Below are 18,788 nucleotides of genomic sequence, written 5' to 3' on the forward strand. Positions count from 1 at the left end.
CCCCAAGTCTACCTTCCACCAGAGGCCCACAGATCAACCTGGGCACAGAGCACAATGCTCTCCTGTCACCCCTCACTGGCATTTTGGCAGAAACCACTACCAAGTTTGTCCGAAGGGTGGTAAGAGACTACGTTTTCCAATTTTGTCTTCTCTCCATGTAAGAGGTCACTGCTAAGCTGTATAACTTTTCTTCCTTTTCGTGTTGTGGAATGAAATGTCAAAATCTTATTGGGACTCCAGGTTTTGAAAACGAGGCACCAGGTCAGCATTCCCCCCTTGGCTTCCTGGAAACCACCCAAAAGAACAAGAAGCAGCCACCAGCTCCATTTGGGCAAAGCCAAGAGACAGTTTGACTTCTCGAGACGGGTGGCACATCTGCTACAGGAGGTGAGAGGCAAGCAGGAAGGGAACTAGAAAGAGCAGCAAATCCGTTTCTGGAAGCGAGGCGCCCCTGGGAGCAGCTGAGCCGCACCCCAGGCAGCGTGCAGTGGGCTGTGGAGCGTGGTGAAGCCTCTGCCATTGGCCATCTTACAGGCTGAAGACAAGCGAAACCTGGGCCTGCTGGAAAGCTCCTGGCCAGCCTGGCCCAGCAGTGAATTCACCTCCCACAAGAAGGGGACACTAAAACAACCTGGGCCGGGGACGTAGCTCAGTGGTAGAGCACTTGTCTAGCATGAGCCAGGCCCTGGGTTCCATACCAGTACCACAACACAACACACACACATACACACACACACAAAAACCAGAACTAACAAACAAAAAAACAGCAGAGGGCTGGAGATATAGCTCAGTTGGTAGCGTGCCTGCCTCACATGCACAAAGCCCTGAGTTCAATCCCCAGCACCATAAAAAAACAAAAAAACCCAAAACCCAGAGGAACACAGAATAGATTAAAAAACTAAAAGGAGGGAACGTGGGAGAAGGAAGGGGGAGAGAGATTCAAGTGGCAGATGATGACAGACCATGTCACTCCTGTACTTAAAAGAACTCTAAGAGACGCACCATCTCACTCAGGGTAAAAGCCAAAATTCATCTGAGTCCCCCACAGGGGCCGTGCCCTCTGCCTTGCCCGTCTGGCTCTCTCCTGGCGCAGCCCTCTGAGGTCGTCCACTCCCACTGGCCCCTTGCGACTGCTTCAGTCACATCCTCGGGCATCTGCAAGCCACACACTCTTCGTTCCACCTGGATGCTCTTTCTCAGACACCACCAGGTGCTGCCTCATCCACCACCCCTGGCCAACACTCTGGTCTCTCCTCCCCTGACGTTGCTCTTATCACCTTCTCAAATACTATGCAAGTACTTGTCCACCTAATTTACTACCTGCCACTTGTCCCTGGACATACACCCCACAAGGGTAGAGTGCTGGGCAAGAGTGTCTACTGAATGAATTAATGATCATTCACCAGGGAAAAAGAAAACACTGTGAATGTGCATTTCCCAATGAAACTTTAATATGCAATGAAGCAGCTGCTTCTATAAAGTATGAACAAAAACACAGTTGTAAGAGTCCAGGGCTGAAAGGTCAAGGATAAATAAGAGAGAAATTTTTTTTTTTTAAAGCTCAGAAAAGAAATGGAAGGAAAAAAATAAAACCACCAAAGAAAAGGAGATGAAATTTTTGGCCATAAAATAACTACAGAGCAGAAATGTTTTTAAAAATCCAAATAAGTTAAATGAAAAGTATGGAAGGTTTAAAAAGAATCAAGAAAATAATGACAAATAGGGCAGAGAAGGCAGGGAACATCCACATGCATAACAAAGTTTTCAAGTACAAAAACTAAATAATGGAAGAGAACAAATATTTACTAAGATAATTTTAAAACACTGAAAGAGCAAATGAATTAGGAAAGGAACCATCAATGAAGACAGACTGTAGTAAAATTACTGTTTCAAAAAAGAAAGAATCCTTTACAACTCAGGCAAAAAGATAAAGTTCATTTGTAAGAGGAAAAAAACACCCCAAACTTCTCTATGACAAAGTGCAATTAAAAATGAAAGTCGAGTACTAAGATGCTCAAGTGTGACCCTAGAATTTTATACCTACCTAAACTAGCATTCCAGGACAAAGGACACAATTTTAAAAATGCAAACAAACAAAAACCAAAAAGTCCAACCAACCACATAAACAAAAATTCCAAGCCCCAGGACTACTATATAAAAGTCCTTGTCAAGGAATTTACCAGTGAAGTACAACTATAAAGAAACAGCTGGAAAGACAATGTCAAAATAACCATTTTGAGGATTAAGTTCATTTAATTGTAAGAATAATTGTCCACAGTAGGGAATTAATATGTAATGGCTAATATAGAAGATTTAGTGTATAATAAAAAGTTGAAAGGGTGCCAATTAAGACAATTACAAAACTCCATGACTATAAAATCATAAAAATTACATAAAGAAAAGAAAATGGACTGTATAGAGAAAGATATTTAAAAACAAAAACCCAAAACACACTTCCGCCAGACTTGGTGGTACACAGTAGAAACATAATCAAAGAACATAGGACCAATGCTGAGAAAATAAAACCCACAGGAAATGCCAGGAAAAAATCAGGTAAAACACGCTAGTTGTGGAAGATATTAATTTACTCCTCTCAGGTGAAAAAATACACAAGAAGGAGCAGGGCCATAGAAGACCTACAACACACGTCAACAAGGTTAAGTGCCTGGCGTATACAGAACTTCATCCCTGAAAGGAAAGCAAACTGTTCACTGATCTAATCAAGAAAATAGAAAGAGCCGGGTGTGGCGGCACACACCTGTGATTCCAGAGGTTTGGGAGGTTGAGGCAGGACTGAGAGTTCAAGCCAGCCTCAGCAAGGGTGAGGCTTAGCTAAGCAGCTCAGGGGGACCCTGTCTCTACATAAAATACAAAACAGGGCTTGGGATGTGGCTCAGTGGCCCCTGAGTTCAATCCCCCGTTACCTGTCCCCCACCCAAAAAACAAAAGAAAAAGAAAGAAAAGCAAACACAAACATCCAAAATAAGAAACAAAAGGGAATCCCAGAGCTATGGAGATCAAGTGGCAAAAATATTGAACACTGTTCAGTTGAGTATAAGCAAATTTAAAACACTGTCAAAGTGAATTATTTTTCTAGGAAAATTAATTTTTACAAAATAACTCCAAAGGAGACATGAAATCTAAGCAAATCACTTTTGAGAAAGATATTATTTATAAATACATTCCTAAAAGCATGAGGCCCAGAGAGTTCCACAGATCATTCCCAATGTGTAAAGAAAACTCCATTGTACAAAGAACTTTTCAAAAAATAAAATGTAACAGTGACATCAGAGTAAGACAACATTTACAGAGAGAGAGAGGGCATATTAGACTATTCTTACTTATAAATACCAATGCAAAGGTCTTAAACATTAGTAAATACAATCCAACGGTAACTTTAAAGAATAGTTTAGTACTCCATAACCAAGTGGGATTATGCAGTTCAATAATGAGGGAAATGTTACTACAACTCACTATATTAATGGGTCTCAAGAGAAAAAGTATATAATAATCTCCACAGATCAAAGACACCTGGTAAGATTTAGTACCCATGCCTGATAAAATATGTAAAATAAGAAAAAAAAATGTCTGAGGCGGCCCAGGCAGCTTAGCTAGACCTCCAACCCCACAAGAAGGTAAATTACTTGAATAAAGAGTTTACAGAAAAGGAAATGCAAACTGCTCTTAAACCTGTGAAAAAAATGTTCAATCTCATCAAAAATATGAGAAATAGTAACTAAAACAAAAATCCAAAAGTGTGATCACATTGTATTGAGGGTAAGGTGCAATAGGCACTCTCTTATGTTGCTGAGAAGAACCTAAAATGTTCTAATGGCCACTTGGCAACACCAAAACCATTTTAAAAACACATTGGTCCACAGATATACCTGCAGATGGGAAATGACTTATTTACTGCAATACTGTTTATGATAACAAATGTTTATAAACTTAATTAATGCCATCAAGAGGAAAATGGTTTTTCCTTTAACAAGGTGCTAGAGATCATTCACATAAGGACATGTGGGGTACAGGGCTGCCAGTCTTCCTTTTCCTTCTTTGCAGGACTAATCTGTTACTGTCCACGAATCAACTTGTCTAGTTTAGCCCTCCCACTGCCCACAAATGCCTTTTTTTTTCTACATAAGCTGCATGCTGCACCATTAGGGAGAAAGGGAAGAAAAGGAACATTTGTACATATTTACTTGTTTATGCAAACAATACCTTCAGAAAGGATCACGAGAAATGGACAACTCTTCCTGTCCAGCAGGAGAGGACCCCGAAGGGTGGGTGGGAGGGAGGTAGATGGTAGCTATCTAGAGACTCATGAGTGCTGAGCTATGTGAACTGATGACCTGTTAACACAATCAATCCATTTTTAAATAAAATAAAACCCCAGAGGGGGAATGCCTCTAGACCTAAGAGAACAAAGCTCTAAATCTCTTAGATTTTGATAACACAAAGCTATAGTGGTCTTTCCTCAGGAAAAAATCTGTAGATGAAATGCTAAAAGTCACATTGCTCTGCTTACTTCTTATTTTGGACTTGAACACAACTGCAAAAGAAGTAAAAGCCTCTTGCTTCAATGCCTCAGCCATTCTCTGTCCAGTCTCTTTCTTTCCTTTTTTTCCCCTTGGGGATTGAACTCAGGGGCACTTGATCACTGAGTCACATCCCCAGCTCTATTTTGTATTTTATTTACAGACAGGGTCTCACTAAGTTGCTTAGCACCTCGCTTTTGCTGAGGCTGGCTTTGAACTTGCGATCCTCCTGCTCAGCCTCCTGAGTTGCTGGGATTACAGGTGTGCACCACGCACCTGGCTTTCAGACTTTTTCTTTTCTGATGCTGCAAAGTAGGTCCAACCATAACAGTCATTGCACATCTAAACAAGCCCTTCCCTCCTGACATTTCGCTTCTATCCTCACAACCTCCTGGTACTCTTAGACCACATTTGGTTGAAAGATCTTGTACACGATAATGCAAGCTCTTTTATCTACCAACAGGGAATCAAATGCACTAAGTAGTTAACTAACGCGAAGATGAATCACAGGTAAGTTACTGAGCCAAGTGGGAAAACAGGAATTAGACAATTAATTGCTTATTGAAACGCTCTATTCTTTCTTAATAGCACTCAGAGACTCATTTTGGTTGGAAAATGGAAATCAGAGACATTGAAGAAATTTCAATGTATTAGGTATCCCCATTTCCACTATTCTGTAAAACAACTGTTCTCCATCTTTCTTGAAAAACAGAATAAACAATCACCAGATATTTTTCCACATTGTGAGTGATGGCCAATACTATGTGTATTCACTGAAGTTCTAGAAAGGAGAGTTTTGCAGAGGATGTTCCAATCTCTGAGCTATCATTAACACTGAGATAATGCTCCCCAGCACTGCCATTCCTGGATTTTACCCCAGTGAAATGAGTGCTTACGTTCACCCAAACCCCTGCACAAATGCTTCCAGCAGCTTTATCCATAACCAACCCAGCACCCTTCTATGAGTGGATGGATGAACAACTGTGGCACATACACACAGGGCAGGCGACTTGGCAATAAAAGGCAAGAACGACCGACACCCACAGCTTGGAGGAATCTCGTGCATTACACTACTGACAAAGCCAGATACGGAGCAAATGATCACGTTCATGCCATTTATTTGATGTTCTGGAAGAGCCAAACTGTAAGGACTGATGAGGCTGACTAAAAAGGGCTCTAGGGAATTCTGGAGTGGCAGAACTGTTCCATGCCCTGAAGGAGATGGTGTACTGTCAGTGAACTTTACACTGCAAGGGTCCTCTATTACATGCAATTATGCCTCAATTAAAAACAAACAAACATGGGAGGTACCAAGTACAGGTATCAAGTATAGACGGAAATATAGTTATACTACTTTATGGACATAGGCTCATTCTAAGTGACTAAGCAAAAAATCTATAAAAAATCAGGGCTGGAGTCGTGGCTCAGTGGTAGAGCACCGTCAGGTGTGTGTGAGGCCCTGGGCTCGAACCTCAGCACTGCATACAAATAAATAAATAAAATAAAACCACCATTGACAACTAAAAAATATTTTTAAAAAGGTTCACTAGCAATGGAACTGTAACAAAATATCAAGGTATCAACTGACATGACTTATGTGCACTAACTCCCAGGCCACAAGCAGAAGACAGACCATCATTCCTTCAGCAAGGGTTCTGGCACGCCCACCAGGAGGCACCTGCTCTCAGGCGGCTTGAGTTCAGGATATCCTCTCCTCTAAGCATGGCAGCATATAAAAACTGGGGGAAATACCAAGCAACATGAGGCGGCAAAAAGCAACGCTACTGTCCCAAGGGCGAGATCCCCAATTCCTAGTTCTGAAACATCTAGAGCCTGAAAAAAAGAAACCTGAGCCACCAGGTTAATGTTTGAGAAGAGGAAAAATAAGATAATCAATACTATTTATAAAAACCAAAAGTAAATAATGGGGTCTTGAGCAGAAGTGTATTAAATCCTAATCCTGGTGTGCTGTGCGCTTTCAGAGGTTAGATAACTACCTATTAGTAAAATGACACATCACTAGAGATTACCTGATTTTAGAGTTCAACAGCATTAAACTTGCAGAGCTCAGAGAGCTGGCATTGGGCTTGGATCTGTGTACCACCCATTATCCCAGCAACTCGGAGGCTGAGGCAGGAGGATGACAAGTTCAAAGCCAGCCTCAGCAACTTTAGCGAGGCCTTTAGCAACTTAGCGAGGCCCCGTCTCAAAAGTAAAAAATAAGAAGGGTTGGGGACGTGGCTCAGTGGTTGACACTGGTTGGAACTGCTGGCCTAAATGTGTGTGAAGACTCCAGACTATCAACGAATAGTTTAGGAGGGCTCCAGTTACAGGGAGCTGGACAATTACATGCCCCAGTAACGACTGCAGTGTAGACAGACTCCACCAAAGAAAAGCTTCCCACAGCAGGCCATGCACACTCTGAACAGCCTCACAAAGGAACGACGAAGTCCCCCATCCAAATCCAAGTCAGGATGCAGGAAAACCTCAGAGGATGAGAGTGAGTCCAGCGCAAATGAAGGCGACAGCCGGGATGACCTGCCACAGGGAACAAGGTCTCAGCTGAAGGGCACCGTGGGCGTCTCCTCCTCCTCCTTGCAGCGCTAGGGATGGAACCTAGGGTCTCCCGCAGACTAGACAAGCCTTCACCACCGAGCCCGGCCCCAGCCATTTTTTAAATTTACAAAACTAATTGAAATTTTTTCGAAAGATGTGAAACATATGGTCAGACTAACACCTCTGTGTCTTTTTTCAATAAACAAAAAAGTCAATTTTACCCTGATTATTATTGAAGAATAGAATTTCTGCCCTTTTACCCCTCACTTTAAAGTGATGGGGCTTCTGTTCCTTTCCCGAACATGATAATTTGGGTTTTAGGGTAACTGTCCTGAACGGTCCTTTGTGATGAAACAAAAAAGGGCCAACTTTTGGCTGACATCATCCCTGGCATGTGACAAACTGTTAAGTGTGAATAAGAACCACCATGGGGAGGGAGAGGGAGGGTGGTGAAGATTAATGGAACTCAGCTGCACTGGAAAGTGCAGTGGACACCACAGACTTGCCTGAGCACAGCTGGTGTGACCTTGAAGCTACGTAGAGGCAAGTCCCATCTGCACATAAGTAACCCAGGGTCAGGGCAGCTTGATGAAGGACAGGTTCCTACTAAGAGTCAGAGGACCACAGTGCAAGTTCAGACTTGAGCAAGGATAGCAGCGAAGGCGGCTGGAGCCTGCCAGCTTACACTGGACCCAGGCACAGACTCCAGTCAGGCAGTTACCAAGGAGGAAACTGGCAGAGACTAGTCAAGGCTATCAATCAACTGATGGTTTACATCCTCCAGTAAATGGAAGTGAAAAGTTGTAAGTCGTGTTCCACGCTCTGTACTACTGCCTTGTACCTGGAAGTTAACCAGCCTATAAATTCTGACATAAGACCAAATAAAATGGGTTGGAATGAAAAAATTTTAACCTCACTGGTTCTGGCTGGTCATTATATTCAGGAACCAGTACTTTTTTTTTTCTTTTGGTACTGCAGATTGAACCCAGGGGCACTCTACTGGTGAGCTACAACCCCAGTCCTTTTTTGAGACAGGGTCTCAATAAATTGCTGAGAGTCTCACTAAATTGTGAAGGTTGGTCTTGAACTTGAGGCAATCCTCCTGCCTCAGCCTCATAGTCACTGGGATTAGAGGTGTGCACCACTGCGTCACAGTGAACCAGTACTTTTCAAAGAGACCAGAGGCCTGAGCAGGCATCTGAGCAGTCATTAAGAAGAGTCTGGGAGGGCAGCAGGGGACTGGATATCCTCATTTAAAATACAAAAGCTCTGGTTCATCTATATAAACTGTTTTAATGTGCATTATATTTATAAAAAATGACATCAGAATTATATGTAAGATTTCATTTTATATATTTCATTGTTTCAATTTTTTCTGGTCAACATTTACCCTAAACAATATTCATTTTCTTGAACTGTTTATAAAGAAATAAATACTGATTTGTAATTTACAGTATGAAAGATAAATATATTTTCCATGGCTTTAAGAAAGTAGACCACTTCTCTGAGCCTGAAATTTTTTTCTGCACACTACAGACAATAAGAAACCAAGGCAGGAGCTGATCACCATAAAAATATTCCCAGAAAATCTTGTGTGCAGGTGAGCTGGAGGGTAACTGGAGTGAGGACTCTTCTTTCCACACAAGTGTTTACAACATGCCCATCATTACATCTTTGTATGAAAACGTGACAGGACATACTAATGATAAGCTTTCACTTGATGTTTTATTTGTAGAAAAGTTTAAAATCTGCCATTTTTATATTTTAACATGAAATATGAGAAGAGAAGTGAGGTTCCCCAAAATGTGGCCAGAAACAGCTAATCTAGAAAGTGCTCTGGGAGAGGAGGATCTGCATCCACAGGCCTGGCAGGCACCGCCCTCTCCAGGGAGCACATGATGTCGCTCTGCCGGGTGAAGGCTCTGAGCAGCCCTGCCCCGACTGAAAGGACCCCAGGACCCCACGGTCAGAGAGAGCAGGGGCAGGTCCAGGCACTGACTGTCCTCCCCAAGCCCTGGACATACAAACAGGGCAAAGCTGAGTTGAACTTGGCCTGCTGCTGTTGGCTGCTGATTTGTTGATGCTCCCCTGAAAGAGTCTGGCCTCATGCGCTCACTCGGAAGGGAAGCGGTAACCCCATGGCTGCTGGCTACCATGGCAGTCTGTCTTCTGAACGGAGGCTGATGCCTACAAGAGTAATTAAGGGGCGTGGGGGCTACAGACATGTCTAGGAAAAGAAGTGCATGCAGATACAACAACTACCCAGGGAAAAGCGGGAAGAGGTGAGGAGCCAGGGCATTAAACACTCTTCAGGTGTAACTGAAATGAAAATGGAGAGGAAATGGAAACCCAGCTTCGCCATCTGACTTTTGGGACTCTGCTTTGCTAAGAGGTCAGTCATTGAGTGGGAGCAGAAGACTGCAGAGAAGGGAGCTGAGGTGTGACACTGAGTGACAGGTGTCAGAGGGGCTACTTTGGCCCAGTAGAAGGACACATAATGAGATGGGAGGGCAGCGTTTTGGGGGGAAGCAGGCCACGTGTGACAACAGCAGTGAACCTGCCTGAACAGGTCGCGCGCTGTGCCACCTAGGATGAGAATCATGTTCACTGCAGTGGAAGACGACTACGGACAGACCGCTGGGCCACCGAGTGGGCAAGAGGGACAAGAGAGGTGCCACCTCCCCAGACCGCTGGGGGTCCAGTCTGTGAGCAGCACAGCTGGGCCTTCAGCGCTGGGGAGCAACAGCAATGAGGTAGAGGGTGAGGACTGAAGGTTCCGGGCCACAGGGAAGGCGGGGCCGCTGCCAGCAGACTCCAGGAGGACAGGACCGGAGAGCAGTGAAGAGCAGCCCACCAGGCCAAGAGCGTATGGCATGCTGAGACTTGTCCAGCTGCTGCGTCTGGAAGCAGACACACCCTGTCGTGGTGGAGCTGGCTCAGGCCAGCGTGAGACCTGCTGCAATAATGGAGAACTACGGGACAGTTTTATTGCACCCCAGTTTTCAAGGAGGCTAGCTAGGATAATTCTGCAAATCCCTCTCATGCATTATACAAGGGTTAGGTCATGATTTAGGAGACAAGCCTTTTCAGGAATATTAGTTTATCAGTGAAAAGAGACCTACTTATAATTCATTTACTAAGAATTTAGTAGGACCAAGTAGAATAGTTAGGCTATTTTTTTAAATAGTATTTTGGCTTTGCAATATTTCTTCATAATAATGAGCTGTTATGTACAGGATTTCTACTCTTTATTTTTTTAAACAAGAAATTACATGTGAGCCAAGTAAGACAAAATGCAGATCCAGAGGTTTCTGTGGTTATAGTAATCGGCCCACAGTACATAAATCCCCTGTCACTGGAACCTGCTGCGCTGGGAGTAAATCTCTTATTTATGCATTCACAACCATAATATTTAACAGTGTCATTTTCACGAGTACATGTGCCAGATTTAAGAATGTAAAACATTCTGAATTTATAAAAACAAATGAATTATATTTACATTACAGAAAGATTTACTGCAGGGTTCTTGTAACCAATAAGCTCCCCAGTGCACTGAAGATAGAATTTCTAATGCATCTTAGTCAAACTTTTTGATCAAGAACATATTACTGTACCATGCAAAGAAGTATACAGCAACACCAAAATCACACTCAGCTTTCCTGGTCAAAGATGCTACAACACATGTATGTTCTCCGTGTTCTCGCACCCTCCCTACTCCAGGTCCACAGGTATCTGACAATATGCGAACTGTCTGACAAGCACTTACTGTGCCATCTGTGGGGTGTACAATGTGATTAACGTCACGCACACAAAGAACAGTTCTCACAGGTCAGACCGACTCTGTGAGGCATGGGAAACGGAACAAATCACCAGCCACCACTCTGGGTCAGAATCCATGACTCCTGAAACATTCTCTCATTTAATCCTCCAAGTGCAACCTCCGAATAGGTGCCATTTCCATCCTATAGATAAGAATTAAGATCCACAGAAGGCACTGTGAGTCGGGACTTGGAAATAAGACATGAACTTTTCTAAGGTCTGCTCTCGCCAGGGCCCTGGGCATGTCACTGAACTCTCGGGGCCTCTGTCTTCTCAACCACACAGTAAGACATCAGCACCTCTGCACAGCAGTGGTGAGGATTAAAGTACTTGTCACACGTTCTTATAAGACAGTATTAGTTCAACGTCCCCTAGGAAATTCACTTTTGCTGGAAACATGAAAATAGGGAATTTTTTTCACATTCATGATTGTCTCATCCCAAACATGGTGCTTTGGAAAGAGGGGTCAAGTTTTTGTTTTTAAATATTTTTTTTAGTTGTCAATGGACCTTTATTTTATTTATTTATATGTGGTGCTGAGAATTGAACTCAGTGCCTCACGCATGCCAGACAGACACGCTACCCCTAAGCCACAACCTCTGCCCCAAGAGGTCAACTTTTTAGGCTCAGTGGGAAGAACTTTTATAGAGAAGATGACATGACATTATGTTGGAAATCTGAGGAAGGGTCTGTGTTCACCCTGGGTCCAGTGAGCTGGGATGAAGACCCTGGGGAATCCAACTCTGGGAAACTTTCTATTATTTTCTATGCCTAAGTGAGAAAAACATATTTGTAGGAATTCTGAAATCTCTCCTCCCCTATTTATTTGAATCATTCCCTAAGCATGACTATTCTAGCTGGAAGTGGTGGTGCATGCCTGTAATCCCAGAACCTCAGGAGGCTGAGGCAGGAGGATAGCAAGCTCACAGCCAGCCTCAGCAAAAGTGAGGCACTAAGCAACTCAGTGAGACCCTGTCTCTAAGTAAAGTACAAAACAGGGCTGGGATGTGGCTCAATTGTTGAGTGCCCCTGAGTTCAATGCCTGGTACAAAAAAAAAAGACTCTTCTATACAAGTAATGAGGGGCCCAATATATTGCTTCGGGGCTATGTCAAAATAGGAATAAACCTTACCAACATCTGTCTAGAAATGACGCCTACAATATTATTTATAATCACGAAGCAAATGCATAATGGCCTATAAGAGTTCCCCCTTTCTGATTAATGCATTTAGAAAGTATTAGTCTTAGAAATTGTTTGAACAATTTAAGGCCTCAAGTCATCATTTAACAAATGGTTTTTCAGCAGTCTACTAAGTGGTAGGTAATGCCAGACCTAGGAATACAAATATTAAAAAATATATGTATTTTAATTGGGTAGATTCAGAACAGTCATGACAACAGAAGGCAATCAGTGCAATGATGGAGGTATACACCACATATGTTTGTAACTACCCATTATAATTACAGTAAACAGTCCCATATTGTCTTTTCCTGGTCATTAGACTTGACATTCCTCTACTCCATCAAAATCTCGCTTTCTTTTTAAAGCTACTCTTTCCATAATTCTGCTCACAAAGAATTTTCTCAAATTTAAATATGAATCAGGTATAGTGGTAAAAGCCTGTTACATGTGAGGCTAAGGCAGGAAGATCACTTGGGCCCAGGAATTAGAGGCCAGTCTGAGCAGCCTAGCAAGACCCCAGCTCTAAAAAGTTAACTAATGAAATAAAATTGAAATTCTAAAATTAGAAATTATTATAAGCCTGTGACAGAGTTGTCACATTACAAAGTAAAGCACACATTCCTAAATAACTCATGTAAAAAAATCATAACAGAAATTAGAAGATATTAAAGTTGTGCAATAGTAAAAATAATATGGATCAAACCTTGCTGCAGACGATTTTGGGATGTGACAGTAGAGTATTTAAGCTGGTATCTTCCATGATGCTATAGAGCAGGAGGTTACTAAACTAAGAAGCCTTAACAGGGCCCCTGGGGCAGTGTCTACTCCTGACTCTGAGCAGGTGATTCCACTTCTTCCAAATTCATTCCATCTCTCTCCTGGTCCCCTGTCCCTCTCCAGTAGGACCAGATGGGGTTAAGGGTGTGTGCTTTATAATTTACTAACCTAGAAAAAGCAAAAATCTTGCGGGATGCAACTGCAGCAGTAGTTGGTGGGAAATAGCTGCATTTCTAAAGAGAATTACAATTTAATATACTGAACTTAGGAAGTGTGTTCTTAATAGGACAAAATAAACTTGAAGACAACCAAAGAAATAGTTTGGAAAGATAATAAAGCCAAGTTGCATTAAAAAAAATTGCTGTTGCTGTCAATTCAGACAAGGAAGAGTGACTGTAAAAACCTTTCGATGAACTGAGATTACTTCCCAAATGTCCACAAGTTCTGGTTCACTTTGCTCACTGTCCACTCCTCCTAATTGAAGTCAACATGAAAATGGTTGCTATTCATTTCCCAGGAGTGCTGTAAATTACACTGTATTATTTCAATAAAAACAAAACAACAATTGTTGCCAAGGTTGGCCTCAAACTGGCAATCCAGCAACCTCAGCTTCTCTTTTTTTAAAATAATTGTATTTATTTATTTTTATGTGGTGCTGAGGCTCGAACCCAGTGCCTCACACGTTAGGCCAGGGCTCTGCCACTGCCATAGATGCGGCCCTAAGCCTCAGTGTCTAAAGTAGCAGGGATTAGACCCTGATTCAATATTTCATTTTCAAAAATTAGGTTCAATGAGACTCCAGAAGAGCACCAGCTTCCTCTTCCCCAAAATGACTAGATCACACTTTGTGCCACACACGCTCTTATCTGAGCACTTTATCACCTTGCATTTTATGTATTTACGTATCTCTGCTTGACCCACAGTCTTCCAGAGATCAATAGACATTGGTTGAATCTGAATGAATTTATTGCTTAAGTAACAATCTAAAAAAAATGGGAGTGATGAAAATGTATTGGTATGAAAAAGAATCCCAGATAAAGATATGCTATTAAAAGAGAAACAAGATGTATCCCATTTGTTTACAATAAAAATAAATTAAAAAAAAAAGATATGCTATTACGCAAAAAAGAACAAGATGCCAGTTGCACTTGTGTGTATATGCATGTTTGGAACAGTACACAAACCACCTGTGAATACTTTTAAGGGCAGGAAGGGAAGTCCAAAAGAGCCTTTTCTTTACATCTTTCTTATAAGGCATGTATTGCACTTATATTTTTAAAGCTTCAAATTTAATAATTTTGTCAACATTTTTTTCTAGGGAAAAAATATCAATTTTAAATCCAAGTATAACTTAGGTTCTCTGGCATCCACAAAAATCAAAACTGTTTTCAAATGCTTTCATAATTGAAAGTCTGAAAAAAACAGTATCAGTATAATATCAGGTACAGTGGCACATGCCTGTAATTCTAGCTACCTTGGAGGCTAAGGTTGGAGGATTGAATTCAAGGCCAGCCTAGGTAACAAGCATAGTAAGATCCTATACCTGCAACACCCCCAAAAGTTAGAATCAGCATATTTCCAGAACAGAAGTCATATCAGTGTTTTTAACTGAAATATGACAATGTTATTTATAACAATCCTAGGAAATAACAGCCATTTCCATGGTATGGATTCCACCATTCTGCATAAAAATGGTCACTCTTAGGTCACTGTATAATAAGTGCTAGATGGACACAATTTGGAATTAGACTGATCTGAGTTGGAACCTAGCTCTGTCATTAGTTGGGTGATCAAATTCTTCAAACTTGATCAAATTGAGTCTCAGTTTCAATTTCTTAATTAGAAAAGTGAGTGATACTGGATGTTAAAAACCCTAAACCCATGTTTCCCAAGTACTTCTGCTGAGTACATAGGATTGCTTTATATGGTTATGTGGACAAACATGTTTCACTTGAATGACAAACACTTATGGCCTCAAGCCTGGGGTATTATTGCTTAGGGTCAGACAAAGGGGGTACAACTACAAGAACTGCACATGCTTAGTAGCTAAACCTCTGGTAACTGAATCTTTACCAATGCTACTGAAATTGAAGGAGGAAACAGAAACTTTGTATGCCCTTAGCTCCACCTGGAGCCAAGTGAAGGTGGGAAAGGTGGGAAAGAGCTGTACTTCTCTCCAACCAGGTGGAAACTACCCTTGGGAGTATGCACTGTCCATGGGCACTGAGACCTCACCAAGCGACCAGCCAGCTCCAGATCTTGCACTGGAGCTCAGGAAGCAGTCATGACAGTGCTGGCTGTAGACTCCACCTATCCTGAAGGGGCAGATCCTGGGGTCTAGCACCTAAGTCATGTGCACACATGGCCAGGTATATATTTTTGTCAGCTGATTAGACCAATCGGTTTAGTAAATTCTTACTTTCTTTCTTGCCTTTAAAAATAAAAAAAAAAAAAAAAAGATGAAGTTAGTAGAGGTTAGACAGGTTTTTCTTTACAACCATCATATAAGGTCTCCCTTTAGAATACATTTAAATGTGAAAAGTGACTGAAGATTAAGTAACACTGCTGTAAGTCAACTGTAGATTCTCCACCTGGGACCCACACCAAGGGATATGCTATGGGGCACAGCTAAAGCCATCTTCAACTATGCTGCCATGGGGACAGTCCTGGCTGCCTAACAGTTCCACTGGGGCAACTTTGCCGCATCATTTCTTGCATCTTTTCTAAATGTACTTTTCATTACCTGTACATAAGTTTAAAAAAACATCTCAGCATCTCAGTTGGGATGACATTTCTGAGTAAAATGTCAGACTTTCAAATGTACTTGCCATTCCCCTTCTCCATTATTATTCAGAACAATTTCCAAGCTTCAGAAAAGACATATGGATACAAAGTAGTGGAAAACTTGGGAACTTCAGATACTCCTGGTGGACAATGAGGTGGGTGCCCTTTGTGACTGGCTCTTCAAAAAAAGTTAAATGTAAAGTTACTGGGCAAAATCCACTCCTAGGAATACACCCAAGAAAAATGAAAACACATGTTCACACAAAAATTTGTACTAGAATGTCCATAACAGCATTATTCATCAGAGTCAGAAGATGAAAATAACCTAAATGTCCACCAACAGATGAAAGGATAAACATGTGGTCTAGCCATACAAGGGAATATTATTTAGCCACAAAAATGAATAAGAAATTGACACATGCTACTACATGTAGCATGAAAATTGAAAACATTACACTAGGTCAAAGAAGCCAGTTATAAAAGGCCACATATTGTATTATTTCATTTACATAAAATGTTTAAAATAGGCAAATCCATAGAGACAGAAAATAGATTTGTGATTATCAGGACTGAGTAGAGAGAGGGAATAAGTCTAACTAGTAATATGTACAAGGTTTCTTTGGGGATAATGAAAATGTTCTAAAATTAGACAGTTGTTGTGAATGCACAACTCTGTAAATATGCTAAAAACCCTGAATTATACTGTAAAACGGTGGATTTTAAGATATTTGGATTATATGTCTATAAAGCTGTTTTTTTTTAAAGAATATAAAGTAGACTTACAAAGCTTTCAACAAGAGCCAGCAATCTTTAATATCTTGCCACAATTGCTGCTTCTCCTGTACACACAAACAGGAACACAAACGTGCACGATTCATGGCATGACCATCTGCAACACTTTGCTTCTAAATATTCAGCATGTAGAATATTCTCCAATGTAACCAAAATACAAATAGCACACTGTTGAAATTCAACACCAATACAAAACTATTACCTAACATATAGTCCATATTTAAAGTTTTTAATCAAAAATTGTGCATTGTATCTGGTTTCCATGTACTTTAGCTGTGTTTTAATCTCGAAAACCTCTCCTGCCTTTTCTTCAGGACACTGACGTTTCTGAGCAATCTTGGTCAACTGTTGAACTGAATGACCCTCAAGTGGTATATGCCTGGTTTATGAACCCATACAAATTAAATATTTTGGCAAGAATACTACATAGGTGATTGTATCCTTTTCAATGCACGAGGGGTACATAATCTGTCAGTCTTGTCAGTGGTGACGGGAAGGTGTTGTTCTTGTTGACTTTGGTTCTGCCTGGTGACTAGCAGTCATCCATTATAGAGGTAGCGTCTGCATTCGTAGGATAACCTGAGAGGAGGCCACTTGAGTCTGCATAAACGCTAGATTTCCCCCAACTTTTATCCAAACATTTAGTATCCACTCAAGATCTTTGCCTGGCATTCTGCCCTATCTGACACCACTCTGCATTCATATGACCAAGGACTGCTATTAATTTTATTCCAAAGAGTGTGGGAATAAGTGTTCAACACTAGCTGCTGAACATCAGCATCACCCATATCTCTGTAGTTGAGACCTTGTCAATAATATTTTAAAATTCTCCAGGGTGACTGATTCTGATGTGGGTAAGAGTTCAGATTTTGAATTAAAGGAAACTTTCAATATTCTCATTTTGCAAATAAGGAAACCGAAGTCCGTGGGGGCCAATGACACAAAACTTGTTAACGACGTAAAGAGTCGCTCTTTTTGAGCTGCGTTTAATTTGCCATTCCTTCGCAGGAAGAGAGTAAGTTGTGCCTGTTGTTAGAAGTGACCACTACCTAAGCAAGCTTCCACCAGGTGTGCACATTTCTGCTTTCAGGGTTAATTAACCTTGTCGTTCATTAGACCGCTGCAGCCACGCTGGGGAGAGGGAAAGGGGCGTCTGCCTGATCATCAGCTCCTCCACCCAGAGGGCTCAAGGTGACAGGTCACGCCTGGGCACCGCGGGCTAGGGGACATGCGAGCCCGACAGCCGCAGCGCCCGGGCCGCGCCCTGACCCTCGCGCTCCCCGAAGACGCCCTCCACGGGTCCCTCACGCGGCAGCAGGCAGCGCGCGGGACGCACCTGGGGTACACACCTGGCTGGGGCACACCTGGCGGTGTCATTCTGCCTCGCCCAGTGTCGCCCGGAGGTGCGTGGAACGCTGGGACAACGGAATCTGCAGGCCCGGCCACCCTTCCACTTACCCCGGCGTGATAAACTTTATTCGCTCTTTTAATCTTGATGTCCAGGGAAGTCCCCATCTCGGATGCAACGCAGGTCGCCACTTCCGGCTGCGCGTGACCCGCGGGAAGGGTCGCCCCGCCCCCTTCCTTCTCCTCCCCGCCCCCTCCCTACGCGGGTCGTGGCGTCACGTGACTTCGCGCTCGACGTCGGCTCGGCTCCTCTGACCCGAGAGGGAGTACGCCCCACGCCGCCCTCCTTCCGGTGCAGGGGCGGGCCTTAGCGCGGACAGCCGGACTCGCACCTAGCCCCGCACGCGCCAGGAGTGAGGGGCGGAACCTAGATGGCCCCGCCCCTTCCGCAAGGACCGTCTTTCGTCGGAAATACCCCTTTCTCCCTTCTTCAGGGAGGGAAGGAGGCGGTCGCGGCTCTCCCAGCGTGCCCCTCGGCAGGGGGCGGGGCGAGGCCGTCTCGCCGGCGCGCCCTGTGCAGGAAGACCGTCTCCCATCGGGCTGTGCGGCATGGAGAGCCGCGCTGCAGAGGTGGCTTCGGGAGGTTACAGCTTGCGAACGCGGTCCCTCCTCATACCTGTTTCCTCTCCTCACCTCCAGCCTCCCCTCCACGTCCTCCCCGGGGTTCTGCGGGGCGGCACCCGCTCTGCCCCTCCCCGGCTTGGCGCCATTCCCCGCCCTCCCACGGGAGCACTCCGGGCACCCGCAGGGGTGCGGCCCCGCGCTCGCGTCCTGCGCAGCGCTGATTGGCGGCAGGCCGGCGGCCCCGCCCCCGCCCGCGCCGGGCCAAGGTCTCGCGAAGCGCGGGGTGACCTCGCTGGGCTCGGAGCCGTGGCGCTGGGTCACCCGCCAGCCCAGCGCCGCGCGCCGCGAGGGCTTGTGGGTATTCCCCA

The 18,788-nt window shown here is 43.4% G+C and overlaps 1 protein-coding gene across 3 annotated transcripts in view; it reads right to left on the minus strand.

Moving 5' to 3' along the window:
• Positions 1–18,788, minus strand: part of Vps26c (VPS26 endosomal protein sorting factor C) — a 39,516-nt gene extending 20,728 nt beyond the window's left edge. The window contains exon 1 of one of the 3 annotated variants that reach the window (XM_047564351.1): positions 18,473–18,788. Coding sequence is in view for 2 of the 3 variants with exons in the window: in XM_047564352.1 (XP_047420308.1) it covers positions 17,908–17,964 (57 nt within the window). In the remaining variant the exon portion in view is untranslated. Of the gene's footprint in view, positions 1–17,907; positions 18,047–18,472 lie in introns of those variants that run through there. The other 2 variants (XM_047564352.1, XM_047564349.1) reach the window with 2 other exon arrangements.

This window comes from Sciurus carolinensis, chromosome 9, assembly GCF_902686445.1.
Source record: "Sciurus carolinensis chromosome 9, mSciCar1.2, whole genome shotgun sequence".
In the NCBI taxonomy this organism is placed as follows: domain Eukaryota; kingdom Metazoa; phylum Chordata; class Mammalia; order Rodentia; family Sciuridae; genus Sciurus; species Sciurus carolinensis.